Genomic DNA, 25008 nt, shown 5'->3' on the forward strand with positions numbered 1-25008 from the left:
CTGACAGATCTCACTGTGAAAAAATTTCCTTGTGTCCAAATGGAATCTCTCCATGAGCAACTTGTGCCCATTACTCCTTGTTTTCAGTATATGACTCCTTGTAAGAAGGGAGTCTCCATCTTCTTTAAATACTGGAACATGGTGATATGGTTTTCCCCAGGCCTTCTTTTCTCAAGGCTAAACAAACCCAGCTCTCTCAGCCTTTCCCCATAAGCCAGGCTTCCCAGCCCTTTGTTCATCTTTGTGACCCTTTTCTGGATCCTCTCCACATCATTTTTGTATGGCGGGGATGAAAACAGAACATAGTATTCCAGGTGTGGTCTGACAAGCGCGCTGTCCACAGTCCCGGCCTCGGCCACACCTGCACAAAGCAATTCCTGGCTAAACCTCTCTTCCCAGCCCAGTTTTCCCTCAGGAGCAGCATCCCCGCGGCCGCCGCCTCACCCACAGGCGGCCCGCGGACCCACCCCACGCCCGGCTCCCCGTCACGGCGGCGCCGCTGAGCTGTCCGCGTCTCCCAAGCCACGGCAAAGGCACCAATGGCCACGAGGAAGGCGGAGCGGACAAAACGTCCCCCGCTGACACCACGGCGTGCCCGCCGCCCAGCCCCCCAGCCCGCGACGGCGGGACTCCACCTCCCGGCGCCCCCCGCGGCAGGCCAGACTACAGCTCCCGGCATGCCCTAGGAACGGGGGAGCCGCGCAGTGCACGCCGGAAAGCGCAGTCCGCTGCTCCCGCGGGACCCCCACGTGCTCCCGCCGGCTCCCGGGGGAGCAGTGGGCAGGGAGGGGGGTGACCTCTCACGTGAGGCGGGGGCCGCGCGGCGATTGGCTGCCGCAGGGAGAAAGGGCGGGCAGGCAGGGAGAGCTTCCGGTGTGCCTCGGCTCTCGGCAGCTTGTTTGGATGCTGCCGTCACATCATGGCGACGCGCGGAGCGGAGGCAGCGCGCGGAGGAGGCAGCAGTAGCGGTAGCAGCGGCACCAGTGGCAGCGGCAGCAGCTCGCAGGGACGCAGCCGGCGCCAGAGCCACAGCGGAGAGGAGGAGGGGGTGACGGTGACGGTAGCAGCGAGCGGCGGCCCGGAGGTGAGGCATCGCGCAGCCGGGTATGGTGGGAGGGCGCTCCCGCTCCCCACCCGGCGGCTTGTGGTGCCTCGCTCCCCGACTCCCCCGTCCCCACGCGGCCTCGACGCCCTGCAACCGCTTGGGGCTGGAGCAGGCCGTGCCCCCGCCGCTTCCACGGCTTTCGGAGGCCTGGCACTTTTCTTCTACTCTTCCCACGGGACTGGTCCCGCGTCGCCGCAGCCGCGCGTGTGTGTCTGAGGGTCGGCATTCTCTTGAGCCGCGATCGCATTTCCCCGGGCGGGGGATGGCTCCAGCCGCTCTCCGTGTCCCCGCTCCCGGGCCTTTGACGGGGGGGGGGGGGGGGGGGGGTGGCGGGCGGCACGTGGCGGGGCTCGGTTTGGGGTGGGGGAGACTGTTTGGGGTCTGGGAGGCATTTGCCCGTCTGCCGTTGTCCCACCATGGTGGTCCCGCTGGCTAGAGGTGCCAGGCGCCGTGCGGACAGTTGGCGCTCACCGGTGCGGGCCATGTGGTTGAGGTGCTAGGCACACTTGCCAGAGCAGAGGCTCTGCCTGCCGGCCGCGCCGGGTATACGTGTGTGGGGCGGGGGGGGGGGGTGCTTTCTTATCTTTCGAAATCAGTGAAAAATGGTTATTTCTCTCATTTACTTTACCGACACGCCACCAAAAACGACGGTGTTCTCGGTGACTTCACAATAATGCTTTGTTGCGGGTCCATGTAGTAAAAACCTAAAATATGTGTGCAGCGATCAGCAAAGACTTAAAATGTGCTGTAGTTGAGCCGTGACATCACCACCACGCTGCCTGATGTGACAGAACTGCCACGGTAATCTCGTGCCACCTCGGTATCTCACCCTGTGTCCTTACATAAATCCAAGTGTTTTTTCTTTTTTTTTTGTGGGACCTTTCTTCTGTGCTACAGAGGATAAAAACGTCCCATAAAGAATAACTTGGTGGTGGTGGTTGTTTATTTTGGCTCTTGGGGAGAGATTTAAGAGGCTCTGGAGCTAGTTTTTCCTCAAGGAAAAACCATCTCTTGTGCTATGTGTTTTTTTTGAAGCTCCTTACTGGAAAGTGGCTTGTAAGTAACTAGCATCTGCGATGAAAGCAGACACTGATGATTAAAACCAAAATACAAATAAAATCCAAAACATACAAACAAACTAGCATTTCCATGCTAGTTCATATACCCGCAGTCAAGTGGAATTGAGCATTTTAAAAGGGTGAAATGTGACAGGGAATATTAAGCAAATTTTACTTTGATTTTTTTTTTTTCCCCATGAATTAAAAAACCTTAAGCAGACTCTTGCAGCATCCCTCCCCCTGCCTTGGTACAGGGGAGCTTCTTTATGACCTGTTTGCATTGTGAATTCGGAACTTGTCTATCCTGCTTTTTCCAGAAATGTAATGTGGATGACTAGAAAACTATTAGGTTTATAGTGAAGAGGAAGTGAATCCTCATTGGTGGAAGTGATTCATGCTATATTAAACATTTTCTTAATTGGCACCTGTCTCAGCCCCTTGCATTAAAAAAGGACTGGTGAAATGTGCAGCACTTTGCCCTGTAAGTGCCCTGAAAGTTTCTGTTTAAGCTTTGGATTCTTCCAATGTTTTTTGTTTTTTTTCCCCCTAGAATTACAGGAATTATTTTTAATGTCTTAAGAGAAAGCAGGAAAGAAATGGTTTTAATTACTTTTTTTCAGAGCACAGAGGAAAAAGAATGATACAAAAGAAAACTTTTTTCTTTTTTTCCTTTTTCTTTCATTTGAGGTTGCTCAAGGTAAATAAAGCTATTTTTAAAAGCAGGAATCTCTTCTGCATCATGAGGTTGATGAAAGAGCAAAAAGCATGGAAGGGGTAACAGAAAAATAAGGACCAGAAGCAGAGGTCATGTAAGAATGTATTTGAAACAATATTAGAGACTTACTCTGAGATGTAAGGCCAGCAGTGTTAATAGTGATCTGTTAACATTGAACCTGTGTTGACTTTTATAAAGATAAAATACAGATTTCCACAGGAGGTATTTCTTAATCATCTTCCTGCTGTGTTGGGACTTACTTCCAAGTCATGCAATGCTTTGAAACTAATGATGAGCAGTACTGCAGTTGCCTCAGTCCGGTATTTTGAAAGGAGGTAAATGAGCACATAGAACATAATTTTTAATGTAATGACAGAAATAGGTGAAATGTTTGTTTGAAGTGCTTTTCCGATCTCACAATTAAGATTGTAGTTTGGTATGGAAGGCACCTTGGCCACCACATTTCTATAAAAGTATAATTAGACAGCATGATCATCCAGGTCAGTGAACACAATATAGGGAAATATTTATTGCATGGAGAAATAACCTTAATAAGCTAGTCTTATGGTCACAAGAACCTGAATTATTGCATCTAGACCAGTGGATGAAAGTGCACCTGCTGCAAAATTCAAACCCAAATTCTGTGACATTCCAAAATGCTAGTTTTTATGGAGAAGACATGACTAATATTGCTACCAAGAATGACTGTTCTTTTAGCACAATAGTTATGTTAAATGAACTCTTCTTGCATATGTGTATTGAGGAAAAGTATATCACACAAATGTTTTCAAAATAAGTTTTCCCATGGGTAGCAGGTAACAGTGAATTACTGGGATGCAGGAAGCATAACATTTGCTATAAACCATAAACATTCATGAGAAATTGCATACTTCTTGCTGTTGCAGGTGTTTTTTTATTCTGTTTGTTTGAATGCATTTAATTAGGTTAAGGGTTATAAGGCTTTTATGCCCGATTACATGTGTGGTAGGTTTGAGGATGTAGTCAGCTGAGTGATGTTATTTAAATGAACTTTTCTTGAGCCTGATGTTGATCAATGATTACATATTTGCTTATATATTTAGGTTGTTTTACAGTTGTAAAGATTCGTTTTCTGTACATAGATTTGTTCTAAAGATTCCAGGATATTATTTGAAAGTATTAGCAGTTCTGAAGGCTAAGGTTGTAAAAGTCTTCTCATAGTGCAGACCGTCTGCTACTTTGGGCAATGTAAGAGATGTTTTGACAGATTAATACCAGTACTTTTTTTTTCTTTTTGTTAGGGTAACTTTCTAGCATATAGGAGAAAAAAGATGTGGGTGTAGCTACTGCGTATGGTTTTATTTGCAATAAGAGATAGAGTTTTCGGGAAGAGACTGTGTGTATGCACAGAAGTATATAGGTACTTGAGTACATGTAGTAGCAATGATAAGTACAGTATATGTCAGGTAGCACTGTGACTGTGTTACAGGCTCTTGTAGGTAAGAGAACAAAAAAGCAAGCCTTACTAACACTTTCTGGCATGGTAAGGAAAGTTCTGCCCAAGTGTCTGTTTTGTCCTTACGTGCAGTGCACATTACTGAAGTAGAACTGTTTGAAGTAAAGTTAGCTTAGACTCTTGTGATCAGAGCCAGTTACATAAATAGGATACCTCTCTTGTATTCTCATCTTTTAGGTACTGAGGGTTTTCTTGATGTGCAATTTTTTTAATCTAGGTACAAGTTGAAAGAACATAGCAAAAGTCTGAATGAAAACTTGGGGATGAGTAGGGGTGATGTTACCAGTAATTTTCCTGCAGGGCATCCTAAAGTTGTTTGACTTATGACTCTGTCTTAAATAGCTTGAAGATGATACACTAATTCAGAAGTGTCAGCATCTTTTAATAGCTGGTTTAAGAGCTAGGTAGATGACAAGTGTCTTGTTTTGTAATGGTAGAGTTTTGAATTTTTGTGAACAATTCTGTGATCTAAAAAGTCACATGTTACCTGTGCAACATACTTTGCCTCTCACGGGACATCTTTCTAGGTATGTAACCATCTTAATTCTGGCCCATCAGATTATAGGCCTCCTATCATTAAAGTTGGTTGGAAGCAGCAGGTTGGAAGCCCGCTGGAAGCTGAGGAAGCATGGTAGCAACTAGAAAATGTAGTGGTGATTTCAGTAGAAGATCTTTGGCGGGGTGGTTTTGTTTCTATTCAGTCAGTACTGAATCAGCATTATTATACAATGTGCTGTTGGAAGTGCTGTGTTCTGGCTGGAATGTTGAACTGAGAAGTTCACTAATCTGATGAGCACCCATTTGAAAAGAGAGGTAATAGTTGGGGTTGTTCTAACCATTGTCTTAGTAAGGGGAGGTGAGGGGGGGGCAATTTCAGTGATAGAGAATGGTTTAGTACTTAGCATTTTCAGTGTGACATTTATTATTGCTGTACTCCAGCTTGAAGCTTTATACAGATCAAATCTGGACTACCTATAGTAAAGTGTTTAAGAATAATATTAAGTGTTGGAAGGCTGTTCAGACTTCTGGTTATGTGTTAATATCTAAAGTGACAGCTAATGGGGAAAATTCTTGGTTAGTCATAATTGGGAAGTCATCTAGCTGTTAATGTTTGTGGCTCTGGTCAGGCAATAGCAGACTTACCTGTTTAAAACCACTTTCTAATCTAAGTTACTAAAATTCTAATGTATTTATGTTGTGTCACTACTGTTAATTTTGCTAGAACTTACAGACCACAACTTGATAGAATTTAACTAGGTTTTTTAAGTTGTTTCTGGTATGTTAATCAGAGTTGTTATAGCTGCTGATAGAACCATTTCTTTAAGTACAGTATTCTAGCCTATGGTCACCAATTTTTTTTTAATTGTATTTAAGCTGAAAATATTTGATATTGTTACAAAATCTCTCTACTGCCCCAGTGAGCTTTGGTTTTGCAGCAAGCATGTTTGCTTGTCACTAAGCCTAGATTTCTTCAATTTTCACTGGAAAACCAAAAGGAGGTTGTCAAGTTTAGTAGTTTTTTCTAACTATGGCTATTATTTTCAAAGATATTTGAGTTGTAAAAGATGCTTGTACATAAATCTTTTTCTTCAATTCAGTATTCTGGTAGGTTATTTCTGCCTCTTCTGTTAGAATTCAGAGAATGAGCATGAAGCTCTGAAAATCCTCGTGGGTTTTTTGACAAAGGATGGAGAATACTCGGTTAAGAGGTTCTTATTGTCATTACAGAATTGAACTGACACCTAATTTGACTGCTACAAAAGCCCTGCTGAATTAATGAGGTGGTGGTGTTCACTCTGTGAAACTTCCAGGTGCTGTGGAATATGCATGCTAATTGCCAGCTCTGAATTGACAAGAGTTGAAGTTACTATGATGGTTTGCTAGCAGAAGTGGGCATTTTGTGTCTTCCTTGTCACGTTTATGCCCCCACCAGTAGTTGTTCAGGTTTTTTTGTTTGTTGTTGGGGTGGGGGTTTTGTGGTTTGGGGGGGGGGAGGGTATGTTGTTGGTTTTGTTGGTTTTTTGTTGTTTTTTTTTTTCCCCAGAAATGGCAACATTTTCTCAGATGAAAACCAGTGAAAAATTCTGTGTTGTTTAAATTTGAAGCAGTGCTTCTCATGAACATCCTCTTGCTTGACAGTGTTCTAGTACCTTAGTAGTCAGTATTAACTGTTTAACTGGTGCTTTTTGTTTAGTTCCTTGTGCTCTGGCTGTGATTAGATTGACTTTTTATAGTGACTCTCGTTCTCTGGCTTCTTTCCAACCATCGTGCTAGCACTCCTAGTTGGCAGGATTGCCTATCACTATGCAGTGAGCGGGACTGAGGTACCAGTCTGGCTAGGAACTGTTAGAGCAAGCTTCATGAATGTAGTGGCTAGCACAACAGAGGCGGGTATGAAAAAGGGGAATGGAGTGATAACAAGAGAGCTGCTGCTGTTCAATGTGGAACCACAAATGGACCCAGTCAGCCTTCTCAGCTGCCTGTCGAAGTTCCTGCCAATTTTGTGCTCTGCTTTCAAAAGTTTATGGGAGTCTGTTTATGGTTTTCAGAAGTTCTGGAAATACTGTATCAAACCAGAAATTTTTGAGTTTAGAGCAGACTTTTTGCCAGGCTTCTTAGGCACAAGTATCTGAACTCATTAGTTCATGTCCTATGTAATATAAAAGTGCATGTTCTATGTTCATGTCCTATGTAGTTCATGTCCTATGTAATACAAAAAATGCAAGCTTCAGCTGTTGTGTTGGTACTGCAATTCTGCTCTGGTATCCCGCTGTGATCTGATACCTCTGATCTTTCCTGTCTTGTCAGTCTAATGTGACATTGTATCTTTGGCTTCTGTATGAATCATGATTTTTGAAGATCTGTGCCATGTCTTTAAACATTGGTATCTATGAAAAGGATAAGCAAGCTCTGTTGATTTCACATTTCTTGTCCTTTTTTAAGAAAAATCTTGTTTGTTTAGCTGACCCTAAACTTGGGAGGAGTAAGCCTTTCCTATGCCAATGGAAGCCCCACAGTTTAAGACTAAGACAGGAAAAAATATGCATCTTGCAGCTGTAAAAAGTCAACTGTTAAATCTTTGGCTTGGTTATTTTTTACAGCAGTTGTATTACTGCATTACCTTTGCAGGCATTTATCAAGTATTTTTGTCTTGCATTACTGGAGAATAAAATTGGTAGTGCGTTTTTTGGTTGGTTTGGGTTTTTTTTTCCCGTAAACCACATGCATCACTTCCACACTTGTAAAAAGCTGTGAAAGTGAATCTTCCTTTATAAGTCAAGTTGTGCCTAAATGTGTATGCAGATTATTTGCAGTTAAAAAACTTACTGTCATTCATGAAAGATACTGTATGAATTTCATCATTCTGAAGAATGAATCTGCCTTGAGATAAGGTCTAAAACAAGGGACTTTTATTTACGTGTAAAGAAAAGCTAAGCTGTTGTATATTTTTTTACAATATTACACACTTTTGTTTAATGACTTTAAAATAACTCTTCGAAGCACACTGAACAAATTTGGAGTTGAAATATATCTCACAATATATTATTAGTGTTGGCTGCATTCTTTTGATGTTGGCTAATTCCTTCTGAAGAGGAAAGGAGTACATCTGCAGAATACAAAACCCAGTACAAACTCCAGGTTTAAGATTTAGAACATTTTTAATATTAAAAATATAAGATAATATAAAATAAATTTGTGCTTAAATAAGGACGTTTTGCATATAAATAGGTCCTCTTTTTATAATTTCTTGTGACTTCTTACTTTCCATTCACTGAAACAAATCAATTGGAATGATCACTTTGGCAGTGAAGTGAGTTCAGCTCTGCTTATTATACTTTCACTCATTGATGCATGTTTTATAGTAGCATTGCAAATGGACAGCAGAAAATACCACCCCCAAGTACTGTCTGGAGTCCCAGCCTCTATACTGTAACAAAACAAAAAAAAAAACCAAACAACCACACACCCTTGAATTTCTCTGGTCAGCCTTAAATGTATCTAGAAATTGAGAATGTTGACCTGGTGGTTGAGAGAGGAGTCTGGTAGCTGCTCAGTAGTATATAGAGTGATATTATCATGTGTTCTTTTCCAAAATACTGGACATATCACTGCAGTTCTAAAACAACTGGTGATGTTTAACTTTTTGGTTAAATGATTAAGCCTTTGGGTGTTTAGGGAATCTTTGGAGAGAAAGTTGTTTAATTGAGCAGAAATAATGTATTGCTAAAAAACATAAGCTTTAGGACTCCAGATCTGAAGCCAGTTAATATTTACTTTTTTTATGACTTCATAGATGTAAATTTTAGTATTTAAAAAATGGATGTGATCCCAGCTGTATTTATAATTCTTGTTAAAACAACAGATATTCTCCAGCCATGAGCTGACGCTCCTATTTGGCATTCTGACTGAGGTAGTTTGAACTCTTACCCTAGGTGTGTTGTCAGTGTATTTATGTGTATTTCTTTAGATTTCCCAGTAGGTTAATTTCTTCCCTGCCTCTCCCTCTTTCTTGCAGTATATCTCGGGTTATTTTAGAACTGATATCTTCCGCTTTTCTGGAACCAATATGTAATAGTGTTGTCCTCCTGTCTCAATTTATGTACCTTATTTTTCAGATAACAATACATAAAGCTAGTTAAACTCTTGCTGAGTTTTAGGTTTGGTATACTTAGTGTTGATTTGTGAGATTTTAAGAACTATGATGGGAGAAGTGTTTGCATTAAAGATTGTGTACTTAGATGATAGCCAGTTAGTTTTGGAGCTTTAATAACAAATTTCCATGGGAACTTTTTATTTCTAGAGTATAAACATTTTTGCAATTACAAGGTATCAAATTTATTTTGTAAAAGAGTACTTAGTGTTTTGGACTGTTGTATGCTGTTTTCTTTGTCACTCTTTAGGCTCATTCTGTCTACTTATATACCTGCCTTAACAACAGTGAATATCAACTTGAATAAGGATGGGATTTTACTAGTCCGTGCAAAAGAAAGATGAAAGTTTTCATTTTAAGTATAGGTGATTGATTGTTTCCTTCTTTCTTTCCCTTCTGAAGTTGGTTGTTGGTGCAATGGAAGAAGTTGTTTCTCAGGAGATGGGAATGAATAACCAGGATCAGCTGGTAAAGAGCAAGTGTGATGAACTGTCTGACACACCACTGCAGCATGGACAGTCCAACTGTTGTGGCCTGGAAAACACAGGTTCATTGGAAGAAGCTGAGTGTATCACAAAGAACAGAAAGCACCCGGGCTCCACATGCTGTTCTCAAGAGTCTCGTGAGGAAACTCCTGGGAAAGAGGAAACCCGTACTGATCCACCTGATGGCCAGCAAGATCCAGAGAGTGAAAAACACAAGGAGAAAACTTTGGGTATGTTCTCTTCAGCATTTAGATTTTTAAATGGCTTTAATATTTTCACAAAATAGCTATGCATTTGCTCTGTCTTTGTCTCAGGTTTACTCTGTAGCCAAAACTTGTCATCTTTAACAAGATATTCTGAGAAAATGTGCACTTCTGCTTAGGAAAAGACAATTCTTAATGCATATGTAAGAATCCTTCAGCTGGTAATGCTATTTTAAAAGGAACTTCAATAACAACAATAATAATAATGTGGTAATTACTAATCAGCTTTTTTAACTGTCCGGTTGTTGGATTAACTTTTAAATTTGGGATTGTTGTGTTCTATGCTACCAAAGTGCTGCTGATATTTAAATTCAAGAACCTTATTAAAACCACTTGTGTGAATATCCTTTATTAGCAAAAGCTTAACCTTTTAAATTTTGTTCTTTTAGATTTTTCTTTTTATCTGTGTTATTAAAAATATATATAAAATTTTTTTGTGGTTTTAAGGTTAAAGTAACTTTCACTTTTTGTAGCTTTATCCAGCTTATGTCATGTCACGTAGTCAAGACAAATTCTTACTGTGATGGCTTCCCATTTCTCGTGTTAGGATTATGCAGCTGTCAAAACAGAGCAACTTAATTCGTGCTAATTTCTCATGGATTTGTATTTTATTTTTCTAAAGATAGGCTCTTTTCTGGTCCTTTTTTTTTTCTTTTCTCAATATGGTGGTTTTCATCCAATTCATAGGAAAAGAAGTATTGTTATTAATGCAAGCCTTGAACACACTTTCTACACCAGAGGAAAAGCTGGCAGCTTTGTGCAAGAAGTATGCTGATCTGGTAAGTAATTTGTAAAGATAGCAAGAGTTATTCATGTGTTAATATTAACAATGGAATGCAAAAACTTCTGATATAGGACAGTAACAATTTTGAATATTTCACAGTGTTGGTAGGGGAAAAAAAAAGCAAGCTTAGGCTTATTATGGGGTATTACTTCAGCTAAACTTGCGTATAGTCATTTTGCTTCTACATAACTGCCTAAATCAAAAAAAAAATAAGTTATGATAACTTTTTGGTAACTTGGCATTGAAGCATAACATTAGGATTAACAGAGAAGTTTAGAGTTTCTTTAGGGAGTAATTATTTTCTTAGTTTTTGTCTGTCAATAATGCTTTTGTGCTAGCTTTTTATAATTTATACCCTTTAGGATAAAGGGAAAGAACATATTGGGATAATGAGATTTGGAAAAAGTTTTACATAACTCTTATGTGATTTTGGGGGGCAGGGGAAGTTAGGTTTAGGTTTAATTTTGCTTTGTGCTTTCTGATTATGCAAAAGAATGGATAGAAAAGTAGCATTTCTTCATTAACAAACCAAAAAGTCAAAGTTAGCAGTGATTGATCATAAAGTGCATTCCTACCCCTAGTAGGAGAAATGGTAATTTATTTTCTAGATTTAATGATCATAAAACTGGGGACACACACATGACTCATGAGTTCACTTTTTAGAATGTCCCTGCAGACAAAAATACTTGACCTGTTCATCTTGAGACAGGAACAGACAAGAATGGAAAGACTGGAAATACTGTATGCATGCTTTCCCACCGTATTTGCAGTTACAAAAATGAATGTAAAACAAAATAACTGAGAAGTCTGACAAAAGCATGAGATTTTTTCCTTCTGTAGATGTCAGCTGTATTGTATACAGAGATGGTTTTGAAAATGACATAATGGCTGCACCACATGGAGCATAGCTCTTCTGCAAATTTATTTTTTTTTCCTTTGAGATTAAGGTTGTCTCCAGAGCTTTGAGGATGAGCTTGCAGGTAGTCTTTTTATTCACAAAGGCAATGCTAATTACTTAAGAATAGACTTAGATTAGTTCTGTTTGGGAAATCCTAAATCCTCCTTGGAGATCTGTTATATTTTAGCTTTTTCTCTTCTCTCTCACATGCATGTTCTTGTTCACATGAGTTAATTTCCGTCAAAACCAGCAGCTTCTATAAGAAGTCACTTTTGTTTAAAAGAGATACAATAATACTTTCATAGTGCAACTCAGGGATGAGAAGCCCACCTAAAACTGAGCTCTGATATTCTGAGAGGAAAATGTAGTAAATCAGTTCTTATGAGCATTTGCCTGTGCATGTGATGCCTTTTTTATTAGAGTGAGCAACTCCCATGTCAAATCACAGTGATGATGATGGCCTGCATGAGGGGCTAGGTTTGCATGAATTCCTTCTGTGGAAAAAAAAAAATGATCTGCACCATCTTAATTTTGAGCCTTCTTGTTGAAGGCAGTCAGGAGAGAAACATGTTCACGTTATTTTTTCCTCTCCCAGGACAGGATCTGTAGTCCATAGGTAGCGTAAGCATTCACAGTCCATAGTTAGTCACCTTCCTGGAAAACCAGTTGCTTTCCCCAGGATGCTCAGGACTGTTGGGACTTTGGGTGGGTGGTTGTCCAGATGTAGCAATAGCTGTTTTAGCTGAATGAGTCTTAGAGGTACTCTGTTTCCCTCAGAAAGTTTAGGTTGTGTTTCTTTTAAGATGCATTCTTTTCTTCATTATAGTGGTGATGAACCACTGGCACAGGTGTCAGCTTTAATGCCAGCAGAGGTTTGAACTGTTTATGACAGTGCACCTACAATGCTTTTTTTCTTTTTTTAAAGATTCCTCATCTTTAAAGCTCACTGTCAGGTTTTTCAGTGGTGTCTCATGAAAAGGACTGTACAATAAAGGTAGGAATGCCTCTCTCCTGGCAAAAGATCTTCCACAATTTTTTTTTCCTAATTTGGAATCTATCAGGAGATCAATTTGTGATGCAGGAAGGTTTGCATCCATGGTGATAGGTCTCACGCTGGCATACTTTTACAAGTCTGAAGTTTCTTAGGTATGCAAACAGCACAGCCACTTGAAGTGTTTTTTCTGGCCACCCAAGAAAAGGGCTTTTTATGTTTGAATATCAAAATATTCCCTTTATATTTCTTTTCTCCAAACTAGATTAAATATGCGTTTCATTTACTGTTGTCATGGAGGTGCTTAATTGTATTTATTCTTTCTTCTATGCTTCCGCAGTATTTTGAGCTCTTTCAAAAAACCAGTGCTGTATTATTATTCTGTCATGGTGCTGTTCCTTGTCAGCCTTTTTTTCCTGCAGTGTCCCAAGGCTGAGGCACTGTCTAATAAGGAACAGTGTTAAACTTAATATTGTTACCTTCTTTACAACAGAACAGACTAAATAATATGGTTTCTTGGGGAGCCCAAAGATCCTGTGTAATGGAACTTACTTTCAACTAGATATTAATGCAAGAAACTTCTATTCACTGGATGTTCATAGAATATATTTTGAAGTCAGCACCATGTACATAGTTTCACACTGTCATTTACAGTCTAAAGAGCCTAAAGAGGTACAACAAAACATTTGCATCAGATGGTTAAGACTGCAGAACTCTTTAAGTCATCAAAGTCTGAGCTGTGCAGCTTTAATAGTACTTGATTGTCAGGGCTACTAGTTGTATCTGTTCCATTCTGAAATACCTTAGCATTTTATAAACTTGTATCAATTACTGCTGTCTTTGGTAGGAGCTCCTGCTGACAATTTAGAACTGTGCACACATTTCTGTGGATTTTTGTTCCTGATACTAGGGAGAGACCTGTTGGATAAACAGCTGTGTATACCTTGCAAATAAGAGTGGAAAACATTGTGACCTGTTGAAAACCCAGTTTCAGTTGGTTTTTAATTATATCTGCCACATCCTTCTTACTCAGAGTAGTTCTAACCCTGTGGCTGAATGCAGGTTAATGGCCTGGCAGCAGGCCCATGGTCCCTTATCCTCAAAGGCTAAGTTGGAATTCGTATATTTCCATCTTCTGTCCTTACACATTTAGAATTGTCTGTAAGATGATGGAAGCTTCTTTTTTTAAGTGTCAACTTGGGGGTCTTAATGAAATTATTTTGCTTTCTTTCATCTGAAATGTGTAAAAGTTTGTTCAGTCTGCTCATCTAGAAGAATATAGTTTCACCTATGTTTATTTAAAAAATATACTCTCTAATGTTAGTTGGAGGAGAGTCGAAATGTTCAAAAGCAGATGAAGATACTTCAGAAGAAGCAAGCACAAGTTGTGAAGGAGAAAGTCCACTTGCAGAGTGAGCATAGCAAGGCCATTTTGGCACGTAGCAAACTGGAATCTCTCTGCCGGGAGCTTCAGCGTCATAACAAGACTTTGAAGGTTAGTTCATATAAATTACAGTGCCAGTGGTGGTGGAAATCTGACTTTATTGGCTACTGCCTTGAATCAAGGCTGCTGCTTTTTACTTATCACTTTGCTTGTTATCTGTACTTCCAGAAGAAGAGTGTCATGTGGCATAAGTGTCCCTGATTTTAAGGTTAAAAATATAGGTATAGTTCAACTTGCTTTTTTTTTTCCCTCATATTACTTGCAGTGTATAATTTTTGGCATATTTGGTTCTGGGAGCAGTGCTGATGACTGCTGGGGGAAAAAAATAGCACAACTGAAATATAATGGCAGCATGAAATGGCATGGTATCAAAGAAGGCTTAATTCTGTCAGAATATAATAGATGGGAGTATAATGGAAGAGAGCCAAGATATTCTTATCTGTGGTCACTGTAGGAAATCAGTGCTGTTTTTAACATCTGGGTAGTTCTTACACTTGCAAAGGTATTCATGTAACATCTTGTAATACCAGCCTCTGTGTAATGTTCAGAGTGTTAAAGAAAAGATTCTTTAGAAGTTCTGGAGTTTCTCTATGTATGCACATCATATGGGTAGTCAGCGCAACATACTACGGCTTATATTAACTCTAGTACTCTAGAACTTGAAACTGTACAGAAGTGTAATACTACCATTGTTTCTGACTCAAAAATATTAAAAAGGTCCATCTTTTAGCTTTAACACATTAATATTCTCTCACAAAAGGAAGAAAACATGCAGCAAGCACGTGAGGAAGAAGAAAGACGGAAAGAAGCAACTGCACACTTCCAGATTACACTGAATGAAATTCAGGCTCAACTGGAACAGCATGGTATACATAATGCCAAGCTCCGCCAGGAAAATATTGAACTGGGGGAAAAACTGAAGAAACTCATTGAGCAGTATGCACTGCGAGAAGAGGTGCTTACATTATGCTTCTAATGGGATACTGTTAGTTCCTTGACTGTAAAGATGAGATAATTATAGGGGACAAAACCCCATAATATTTTACAGCGATCACATATATAAATTATTCCTTTTACTTCACTACTGTGAAAAATTAAGTAGCTGTTGAGCCTACTCTCTGCCTTTTCTGTCTGGTTTTACATATCTAAATTCAAGATACCTTGAAAAAAACCTTTCATGGTGAAAGTGGTCAAACAGAAATAAGTAGTCTAGAGACTGGGAAATCTCTGTCTTTAGAGTTATTCAGAACTCAGCTGGGCCAGATGTGAGCAACCTTATCAGACACTGAAGCTGACTGGTGTTTGAGTGAACTAAAGCTTCCAAAGCTTATTTAAAACATAAATACGTGTTTGAAGTTCTTCTAAATTATAAATTTACCAGCATAAGAGTTATTCTGTCTTATTTTGATTCATTATAGTTGGGGGTTTTGGAGGCGCTCCTTTGTGTATGTAGCTGCTCTTGTTGGCACAGAATCAAAGTAAGCTATCATGCTTTAAGAATATATTTGGACCAGTGACATGGAAATGACTGTTATAGGACTAACCGAGCCAGCTTTAATTGGCACCGGCATGTAAGCTAGCCAGTCTAAGCTACAGTACTGGAAAACAGGCAGTTCTTCTCAAAGAGAGAACTGACCTTTCAGGGAGTTCTACAGCTAAGATTAGCTTGCTAGTTTTTAATTGGCAGAGGAGGTTTGGAATATAGTTATTCAGTTGTAGTTCTTTGTCCTGGGGATGGGGAGTTTGGTTGGATTTAAACCCGGAACAGTTAGAAAGCTTTCTGTAGACTAGTTCCCACCTTCATGAGATAATGTGGGGAAGAGGTAGAAAGATACCTCATGCTACTTACAGATGTATGTAAGACTGCAAAATTCAGTGATTTGTGGAATTTCATCAGCTAAATAAACTGTTGTCGCAAACTTTGCTCATTTTGAGCTTTTTTAACAATGAGGACCAGAGCTTCTAGAAGTAACAACTACAGTAAGGATTAGAGATAATACACCACCTTTAGAAGAAAGGATATAGACTACTTCTTACAGGACTTTTGAATGTTTGGTGTGAAGTGACTTACAGCATTGTGCCAGTTTAATACAATATGCATCTGGATTCTGTGAAAGACAAAAAAAGGGTAGTTACAATGCATGGACATAGAGGAGAAAAGGTGTGTAAAACAGTCTTTGCCTCTGTTTCTCTTGCATGAAACTTCTCCACAATATGCATTTCCCCATACATGTACATTTACCTTAGTTGACCCGTGCACTGTTTATATTTGACTGATATGATTTCCTTTCTTTAGCATATTGATAAAGTGTTCAAACATAAAGAACTGCAGCAGCAACTTGTCGATGCCAAACTTCAGCAAACTACCCAACTTATTAAAGAAGCAGAGGAAAAACATCAGCGAGAAAGGGAGTTTGTAAGTGAATCCTCTGTAAAGATAAATGACAACCCACCAAGCCATATTTTTTGTGTTTTGAAACAGATTCAGCAAATTGAGGGGCCTGTCTATTGAAAGTTAGGATAGATTTGAACAGCGAGACTGAGATTTAAGTTTTGTGTATGTGTGATGCCTTCAGTATTGATGTCCATATTTACAGTCAAGTAATGTTATTGTTTGCATTTTCTCAGCAAATGGGCTGGATATTATTTAGATTTTTCTTTGACTGGGGAATGTCTTGAGCTGAAACACCAAAGGTACTCTTGTGGTCAGGAGTTGTAACTTCTGGTTTTATGCTATTAGAAATAACAAGTGCAGAACAAAGCATATGTGTTTTTCTCTGTCTCAAACTATGGCTGATGCTTTATTTATGTGTTCATAATCAGCTTGCAGTCTTCCAAGAAGTTTGATTCAAATTAAAAATAATACTTTGGTGAAGTTGTGGTTTGATTTGAGTTTGGTGGTTTTTTATTGGTTTTGTTGTTTTTTTTCCCAGTGTTCCTTATGCATCTGTAACTTCTAGACAAAACCTTGCTTTTCCTGTATTATCTTAAAATGATCATCCAGTGTAGGGTTGTTCTGTGTTTTTAAAACATAATTTTGGAATCATATGCTGATGAAAATCTTTTCAAAGATGAACCTACAAAATGATGTCAAGTTGAAGCAAAATTGGTTTGAACTACTTAGACTGTAAAGGCAATATTATTGACTGGAGAAGTGGAGGTAGAAAATGAGTTAGGTTACAGAACAGTTATAAATTGCATACAGTTTGTTAATGAACTACTCATAAATTTATTAGCTCAAACTTGCTGCAGAAATAGAAATGTTGACTCATTCTACCAATTAGAAAAATATCTCAATAAAAATTTCTATATGCCAGCACATTTTAAATTGTGTATGTGAAAGTATAGTAGTAAAAAAGCCCAAATGAGAAAACAAGGTTGAATGGCCATTAGGCGATGTTAATTTTTGTTTCTTTTTCATCATAAATAAAGCTATTAATGGGAGTTCCTTCTTCATTATAAGGCTTTTTGCATTGTTGTTGTTTGTTTTCTAGTTGCTAAAAGAAGCTACTGAGTCCAGACACAAATGTGAACAGATGAAGCAGCAGGAAGCTCAGCTGAAGCAGCAGGTATTTTTTTGTTTGTTTTTGCTTTCTATGGAGTGGTCTAAAAAGAAAACACCAAAATATTTGTGATTGTAGTGAACATAATGCAACATATAGAAAAACTGCATGTTATCATTCATGCAGATATATATCATTCAGATGTTATACACTACTTGTGAAAATTATTTGGTGTTTTTTAAATTGTCGTTAATTTCCAGTAGTTAACTCTTCAGTAGTGAAGTGTGAAATGTAAGTTGTACTTGCTGTTTAATGCTTCTGGAGAGTACTGTAACTGAGAGGTGCTAAACATTTAATTTCTGGAATTAGTATACTTTTTAACTAATAGTGATAGTATTACAAAGACCAGAATATATGGAAATTTAACAATTTATTAATTGTGGTGGCTACTTCACCATTCCTTGGCTTCTCTGAAACTGTTATTTTTTCTTCTACAATTTTATTTTGCTGGAATGAATCAATTTTGGTTTTCATGTGTTTATATATATATGTAAGTATATATATGCATAAAATGCACATACACATATGTGTATATATATGTTTATATGCAAACATATACATGTATATAGAAAATTATATACCTACATATGTGTGTATATGTATCTGTGTGTATAGACAGATACACAGAGAGAGAGAGAGATAGATATATATGTATCTGTTCAAAACCAGGGAGGCCCTTGTGACTATAAGAGAGTTGGGTGAGGATTTTTACCCTGGCAGGTTTTAGGATTTATTCCTTACTGTTTCCATCTTGTCCTGTTGTAGAGGACCGGGAGCAAGCAATGTTACATTTATGCCTGTAGTTGCGCACATTTAGTAACCTGAGTGTCTCTGTCCAGAAAAACTGCTATCTTCAGGTTGTATTCTTACTATAAATGCTACAGCAAAATCTTCTCTGTGATTGGAGAAATAACCTCCAGTTTTTGCACTTTGGTTCTGGATGACCTGCAGTCGTCCAAATGCAAGCTCAGTGTGTAAGGCAGAGGGAAATAGTTGGTTCAGCACATACATATATAGCATCTGAGAAGCAGTAGCTATTCCTTTTATTATATACCTCTTAATGCTTCAGTTTTGTGAGGCTTTGTATTAAGTCTCCTTGCAAGCTCTGTTTCACTCCTTTTTCCATGCTTACTGTACCTAATTCTTTTCCAGGCTCTCCAACAGTTCTATTTCAAGTGTATGTGTATTTGTGCAGTTAAATGTAATCAGATGTACACTTCTCCGCTGAACTTCAATACATTAATATCCAAATTATCCCAAGTAGCTTTTTGCCATACTTAGTCTTTTATTATTTTTTTTGGTAGTTGATTACTCTTTATTCAAAACGCCACTGCCTTTTTGTTATGCATTTTAATGGTAACAATGTGTATAGTTTGTAGTTTCTTGGGGCTGACAGATTCTTCTGTAGAATAAGATGAGCTCAAAGGTTCAGTTACAGTAACGGCAGAGTCATCATGTACCATTGACAAGCCAAGCTAATTCCTGTTATGAAGTTGCCTCTAATACTAGAGCAAAATAAAATATTTGTATTCTGAATGGTATTGTCCTTTAATCCTCAATGCAAGAGTTGAGAGAGCTGATTATTCTTCAGTTGGACTAGGAAGATCATAGAATCATAGAATAGTTAGGATTGGAAAGGACCTCAAGATCATCTAGTTCCAACCCCCCTGCCATGGGCAGGGACACCTCACACTAAACCATATCACTCAAGGCTTCATCCAACCTGGTCTTGAACACTGCCGGGGATGGAGCATTCACTACCTCCCTGGGCAACCCATTCCAGATGGTCATGTATTCTTAGAATATCAAATCACACACTGGTATTATAGGCTGTTTTAGTAAGAACCATAAGGTTTGGGGATTTGTTTTTTTTTAAAAACAGGTTATGTTAATGAATATATTTTTCAGTTCCTTCTTGATTTTTTCGCCTTGTGATATAGGGCAAGAAAATTTTCTGTCTTTGTAGATTAATATTCTTCACTTGTTAAAATGTAATCCATTTCACTATTAAATGAATTCCTTGTCAGTATTCTCTACCCATTCTTTTTGCTCAGTGGGCAGATTTCATAATTGTGAATGTGTATTTGATTTCTGGAATAAATTGTATTTATTTTGTCTCAGCCTTGGTTGTTACCTTTGGCTGGTTATGGGGAAGTTTTCTGTGTATGGTTTCACTAACCACGTACTGAATTTCCTGTATCTGTTCAGATTTATTTTTTCAGCAGGGAAGTAAAAATGAGATAGTGATGAACTGTGATGTCTTCAAACATTTTATATTAGGCATAGTACCCTTTCTACTTAATATATTGCTGTTCTATAATAATAGAATTCTCCTTTTTATTCAGCTTCAATAGCAGGTTTTCAGACAAGTTCTGCATGCTTCTCAAATGGAAATCATAGGGTAGTATAAAAAAAGATTTTAATTCTCTAATATCTTGAGTTTAATTTTGCCTTGCACTACATTTTTGTATTTGTATACAGCTGTTTGGATTAATGTTCCTGCCTCTTTTTTTCAACAGCTTTCTCTTTACATGGATAAGTTTGAAGAATTCCAGACCACCATGGCAAAAAGTAATGAACTCTTTACAACCTTCAGGCAAGAAATGGAGAAGGTACTTACAGGATTACCTGGTTTCATAAAAAATAATATAAACATGCATGCTGTTACTGGGATGCATTTTCTGAAAATACATGAAACATTTTGACAGTTAATTTATATCATAAGGTAGGGCTTAAGAATTTGTCGTATTATGGAAGAGAAATGGTTTTGGAGGTTTTTTAATGGTTTTTAATACACTTACTAAATACCTAAATCCTAATTTGAGTATTTTATTAAAGGCATAAAATACTTCTCAGTCTTCTTGGCTGTGCTTTTTTAAAACTTCTTTTCCTGGAGCCTTTTATTAGTTGTACTTGAAAGTTGCTAGTCTGCTTCTTCTAAGGATCAATCTTGTTTTCTTTGAATGCAGAATTTGTATGTGTGGGGTTGATTTTTTGAGTAGAAAGACTTCCCTGTAAAATAACTTGTTCAAACTGAACTTGGAAAGTAACAATAAGAAGTTATATTACTCATGTAAACCTTCCTACATTGCAACACAAGGCACAAAATTAAGTCTTCTATTTGTCTCTTGCAGATGACAAAGAAGATTAAGAAACTGGAAAAGGAAACCATAGTGTGGCGTACAAAATGGGAAAACAACAACAAGGCTCTGCTGCAAATGGCTGAAGAGGTAACTACCATTTAAGCAGCAGTATGGCTAAACCAGAATCTGTGTCCTAGAGAACTTTATACAATTTCTCAGTTTTAAAGAACTGAATATACTGCACAGTAGCTGCCTCTTGGTTTGTCTGCTGTGTGGTTTCTGTTCTGTAAATGGTACTGGGGGTCTTAGACATGAAAAACCAAAAGCTGATTTATAAATCTAAACTCGTGACAAAATCAGCCTTTTCTTGCTTACTGTTTAATTTGTGGGATAATGTGTATAAAATCATGCAAGCTGAATTAATTTCCTATATTTTAATATGCTGAGCAAAGTTCAGTCAGTGCTGTGATAGAAATAAATTTTAAATATCCAAGACAGACATGAAGGAAATAACACATGTGTAAGGAATCTGTTACTTTTCTACACTGCTTCTGCTTTTGACGTCATGAGACACCATTACCTACCTAATTGTAGTCTAGTAAAGAGAAGCTAAAACAGTTTTCACAGAAACCATAGGCATACAGTTCTGTCTCCACTGTCTAAGGTCTAGTTTAAGTATATGAGGTATGATCTTGCTAGGCCGTGCTAAGTCCTATGTGTTTGCTATGGCACTGCTTATCTTTCTCTGTTCTTTTAAGGAGCTAGTTAAGAGAGCCAGGACTATGGTACCTGCTGACCTGGATTTTGGATTGTAGATTTCCCCCATTTATGCCCTTCTGCTCCCTATAATTGCCATTATTTTGGTTGTAAATGCCTTGTATCAGGATTCTTACTGATACTCAGCCCTCACAATTATCAGTATGCTGTTATATAGGTATCAATTGCTTGTTGCTAAAGGTGGGTGTTGTCACTCCAACTTAGACAAGCCAGCTGTAGCAGTCAAGCATTCTAAGGAAATTTGCTCTGGAATTTGACCTACTGGATTAATTAGAACTTAATATTCAGGATTAAATAGTAGTCAGTCTTTTAATTTAAGGAAAAAAAATAAGAACAACAAAACAAAATCAGTGTGATCACAGAGCTTTTTGTCTTTTATCCTTCAGAAAACAGTAAGAGATAAAGAATACAAGGGCTTTCAAATAAAACTGGAGCGCTTGGAAAAGCTATGCAGAGCTCTTCAGACAGAGAGGAATGAGCTGAATGAGAAGGTGGAAGTCCTGAAGGAGCAGGTTTCTCTCAGAGAAGCAGATGTGGATCTAGCTGTGCAGGTGTTGCAGTCCTGCACGCTCAATTCCCACGAGGAGCTGGGAACTCCCACCGACACAGAACCAGGAATCCAACCTGATGTGGAATCACTTGTGGCAAATAATTCTGCAAAGACTGTCTCAACAAGTCCTGTTCCTGGCACTGAATCTGTAGACTAAAATGAAGTGTAAACACTGTATTGAGAGATATATTTTGTGTATAACTTTCTCCGTTGGTGGTAACTATTTGGTTTTGTGGTGAAAATTTTCTTACTTTTTCTACCATATCTGTATTTTCTTAGAACTACTGGACTTACGTGGTACAGGAAGCTGCATAGCAGCTTTAAATAGCTTAAACTATAAATTTTCCACAACTGTGTTGCACATCTGCCTCATTTTTTTAAAAGAAAATATTTTTCCATAGAAAGATGCATGTGCATTTCCTCCCCACAACACAAATCACTGTCATGGAAGACTGTGTACAGATATAACATCGTTCTGGGGAAAGTAGTGACAGCAGGTCACTTTTTGGTTTAAATAATAGCGTTCTGGTTTTGTTCATTGATTTGCCACTCAATATACTAAAGAATACTGATTTTTATTTTTTTTTCCCAATAAATTTATCTGCATTAGGATGTCTAATGGCCAGTAAAAAAATGTCAGCTTTCACCTGTAGTATGTTTTCATATATATGAATGAAAAACTAAAGGTCCAGGACATAGTAAAAGATGTTTAAAGGCTTTTACGTAATTTGTGGTATGAAAGAACAGCTTTGAAATACGTCAATTTGCAGCTGGTGAAACAGGGTGTACAACTATGTGCAGACTTCTCAGGGTTGTGTTGTAAAGGCTGGTTTGGGCTATTTGCTTTATCTGTGAACGTATTAAATATAAATAGGTGGAAAAAATGCACAGCAATGTTACTGAGTGAGATTTTGCCATTGTGTAGCCTATTCCATGGGTGTTAGTTCATGTTCTTCCCTCTTAGCTGCAGTGTGTCCATCACATGGTTATCCTGACTTGAGGAATCCATTGCTGTCTAGACAAAACTCCGGATTATCTGAAAGGCTGGAAAATAGACATTTACTGCTGGAGGCACGGAAGACACGAGTCTGTATCAGATAGGCTTTCTCTGACAGCCTTGTATGCAATGTATTTAAGTTAAGCGTGTACTGGTTATAATTGAACAGGTACATTCAAATACTTTTCTTGAAGTACAACATGGAATTTCTTGTATGCTCAACCTCAAAGCTGTACCAGTTGGCAGAGTGCCTTCCCAGTTAGGTTATCTGGTAGAAATGCTACTTCAAGTTCTTACTCTTAACATACCACAAGAGAAGCTCCCTTGTTAACCATGAAAAATTTCATAGAAAAATTGATAGCCACATTTTGACTTTTGTTCCTGAAAGAAACTAGGACCAACATTTAACTTCTGGCAAGGCAATGTGTGAAATAACTGCAAGCTACCCGTAACTTTAGTTCCCGTGTATTTACTTTTTAGTTTCGGTTGCTGTCATTTTAGGAAATATGAACATGTGTAGCCTTTTCTGGTACTTAAAGTTCTTTGCACTTACTTGGGAGAGGTTTTCTGAATCCAGCACATCTCTCAATGAGCTTCCCACCCTCATTGCCCATGACCATTTAGTGGCTAAATTACTTGAATGTTGAGGCTGCACTGAGCTCCTGATCCTTTTGCTGTAGTAATGTACATTGAGATATTGTAGCTGTCTCTGAGAGAGTAAGGTTATGTAAGGCCTAATAGATGTGTTTTAGCTCATACCACTACGAGGAACTGTGCAAAACTGACACTTCTTAAATGGTGGAGCAAATGGGAAGCTGGCCATCTTTCTTCTAGATTTGTGCAAGGTTTGTGTTTGTGGTCTAAGCACAATGCAGGAATGAAAAGAAGGTAGCAGTGAGCAGTCAGTCACATTAGACTAGGAGCTTTGAAATGTTAATCATGCTAACCATATGGCATAAAAAAAGACTGGAAAGAAGTATTTCAGACTTGCTTTTTGAATTACTTGCTTTACAGAATCAGACTGTTTAAAAAAAATAGTTGTGAGAACTGGTTTTCAGCTAACACTAAGCCTGAAGTAATTTTCCTGAGGAAAAGTGAAAAACTTTGTATCTGATGCATCATACCCTTGGCAAGGTAGGACATACAGTTTTCTATTTTTACAATCTATTATTTGAACATTTGTATCTTTAACAATTCTTTCTATAGTGCTTGTTCTATATGGAGGCAAGAGTGATTTTTTTTTGCACCCTGCTGCAAGAATATTTTTAAAGGGCTTTTAGAGACACGACAGATAATATAGAACAGCAATACAAATATATTTGTTATTGACTTAATATGTGAATGAAGCAGAACACCCCAAGTGATGAAAGGCTTTTAAAATGGGGATACCCTTTTCTCTTTACTACCCTTAACATACCCATATCATATCAACTTATCTGGCCAAAGTGAGCTATATGTCGCTTCCTGAAACCAGTCAATAGTTCCATGCATTGCTTTGAGAATGTTGTTAAAAAAATAAATAAAAATTAAAAAACACAAATTCATCTAAGGATAAGCTCAGCACTCTAACTGATCTGCCATACAGCACTGCCAGTCTGCAGCGAAATGGGCTCCAGTAGGGTTTTTAAGTAAACTGGTATGAATGCCTTTCTCCCACTACCATAAACTGTTTAACCTGGGGTGTTAAACTGATGTGACCAGAAGTAAGTATGTCTAATTGTCAAAACTCTGGGGCCCAAATGACAGTTTCACCACAATTAAGCTGCAGAAAGCTAAATGGGATGTGATTCAAGACCCAAATGTGTGTATACGTACACAAGTAAGTTAGGGCTGTATCTCTAATGTTTTGTCCTTACTTTCATTACACCTGGTTACGTTACAGTTCAATTCTCAGGTGTTGCAGAAAATCTACCTCTTTGGACTGTAGATGGAAATAACTGTGAAAAAAGTGATGCAGAAATCTAGTTTGTGCTAAACACACTGCTTTATTTTTACAACCCATGTCTGCTTTCATGAGGAAAAATGATAAATGAACAGGCAGTCTTTGTTTTGCTTTTCAAGAACATTTTGTAGAGATTTTTCACTAATGTGAATCTGAAATTTTATCTACTCAACTCTGTATAGATTAAGTAAATAAGTATGCTTAATA

The 25008-nt window shown here is 38.3% G+C and overlaps 1 protein-coding gene across 1 annotated transcript; it reads left to right on the forward strand.

Moving 5' to 3' along the window:
- The first annotated feature begins 856 nt into the window (after window positions 1–856).
- TXLNG (taxilin gamma) lies at window positions 857–25008 on the forward strand. Its single transcript, XM_034073441.1, has 10 exons — window positions 857–1084; window positions 9427–9739; window positions 10460–10551; window positions 13770–13940; window positions 14650–14844; window positions 16186–16305; window positions 17384–17458; window positions 19972–20064; window positions 20587–20682; window positions 21699–25008. Exons 1-10 carry the CDS (start codon window positions 920–922, stop codon window positions 22017–22019), a joined length of 1641 nt encoding a protein of 546 aa, XP_033929332.1. The 5' UTR covers window positions 857–919; the 3' UTR covers window positions 22020–25008.

The sequence above is a fragment of the Melopsittacus undulatus genome, chromosome 2 (genome assembly GCF_012275295.1).
Source record: "Melopsittacus undulatus isolate bMelUnd1 chromosome 2, bMelUnd1.mat.Z, whole genome shotgun sequence".
In the NCBI taxonomy this organism is placed as follows: Eukaryota; Metazoa; Chordata; class Aves; order Psittaciformes; family Psittaculidae; genus Melopsittacus; species Melopsittacus undulatus.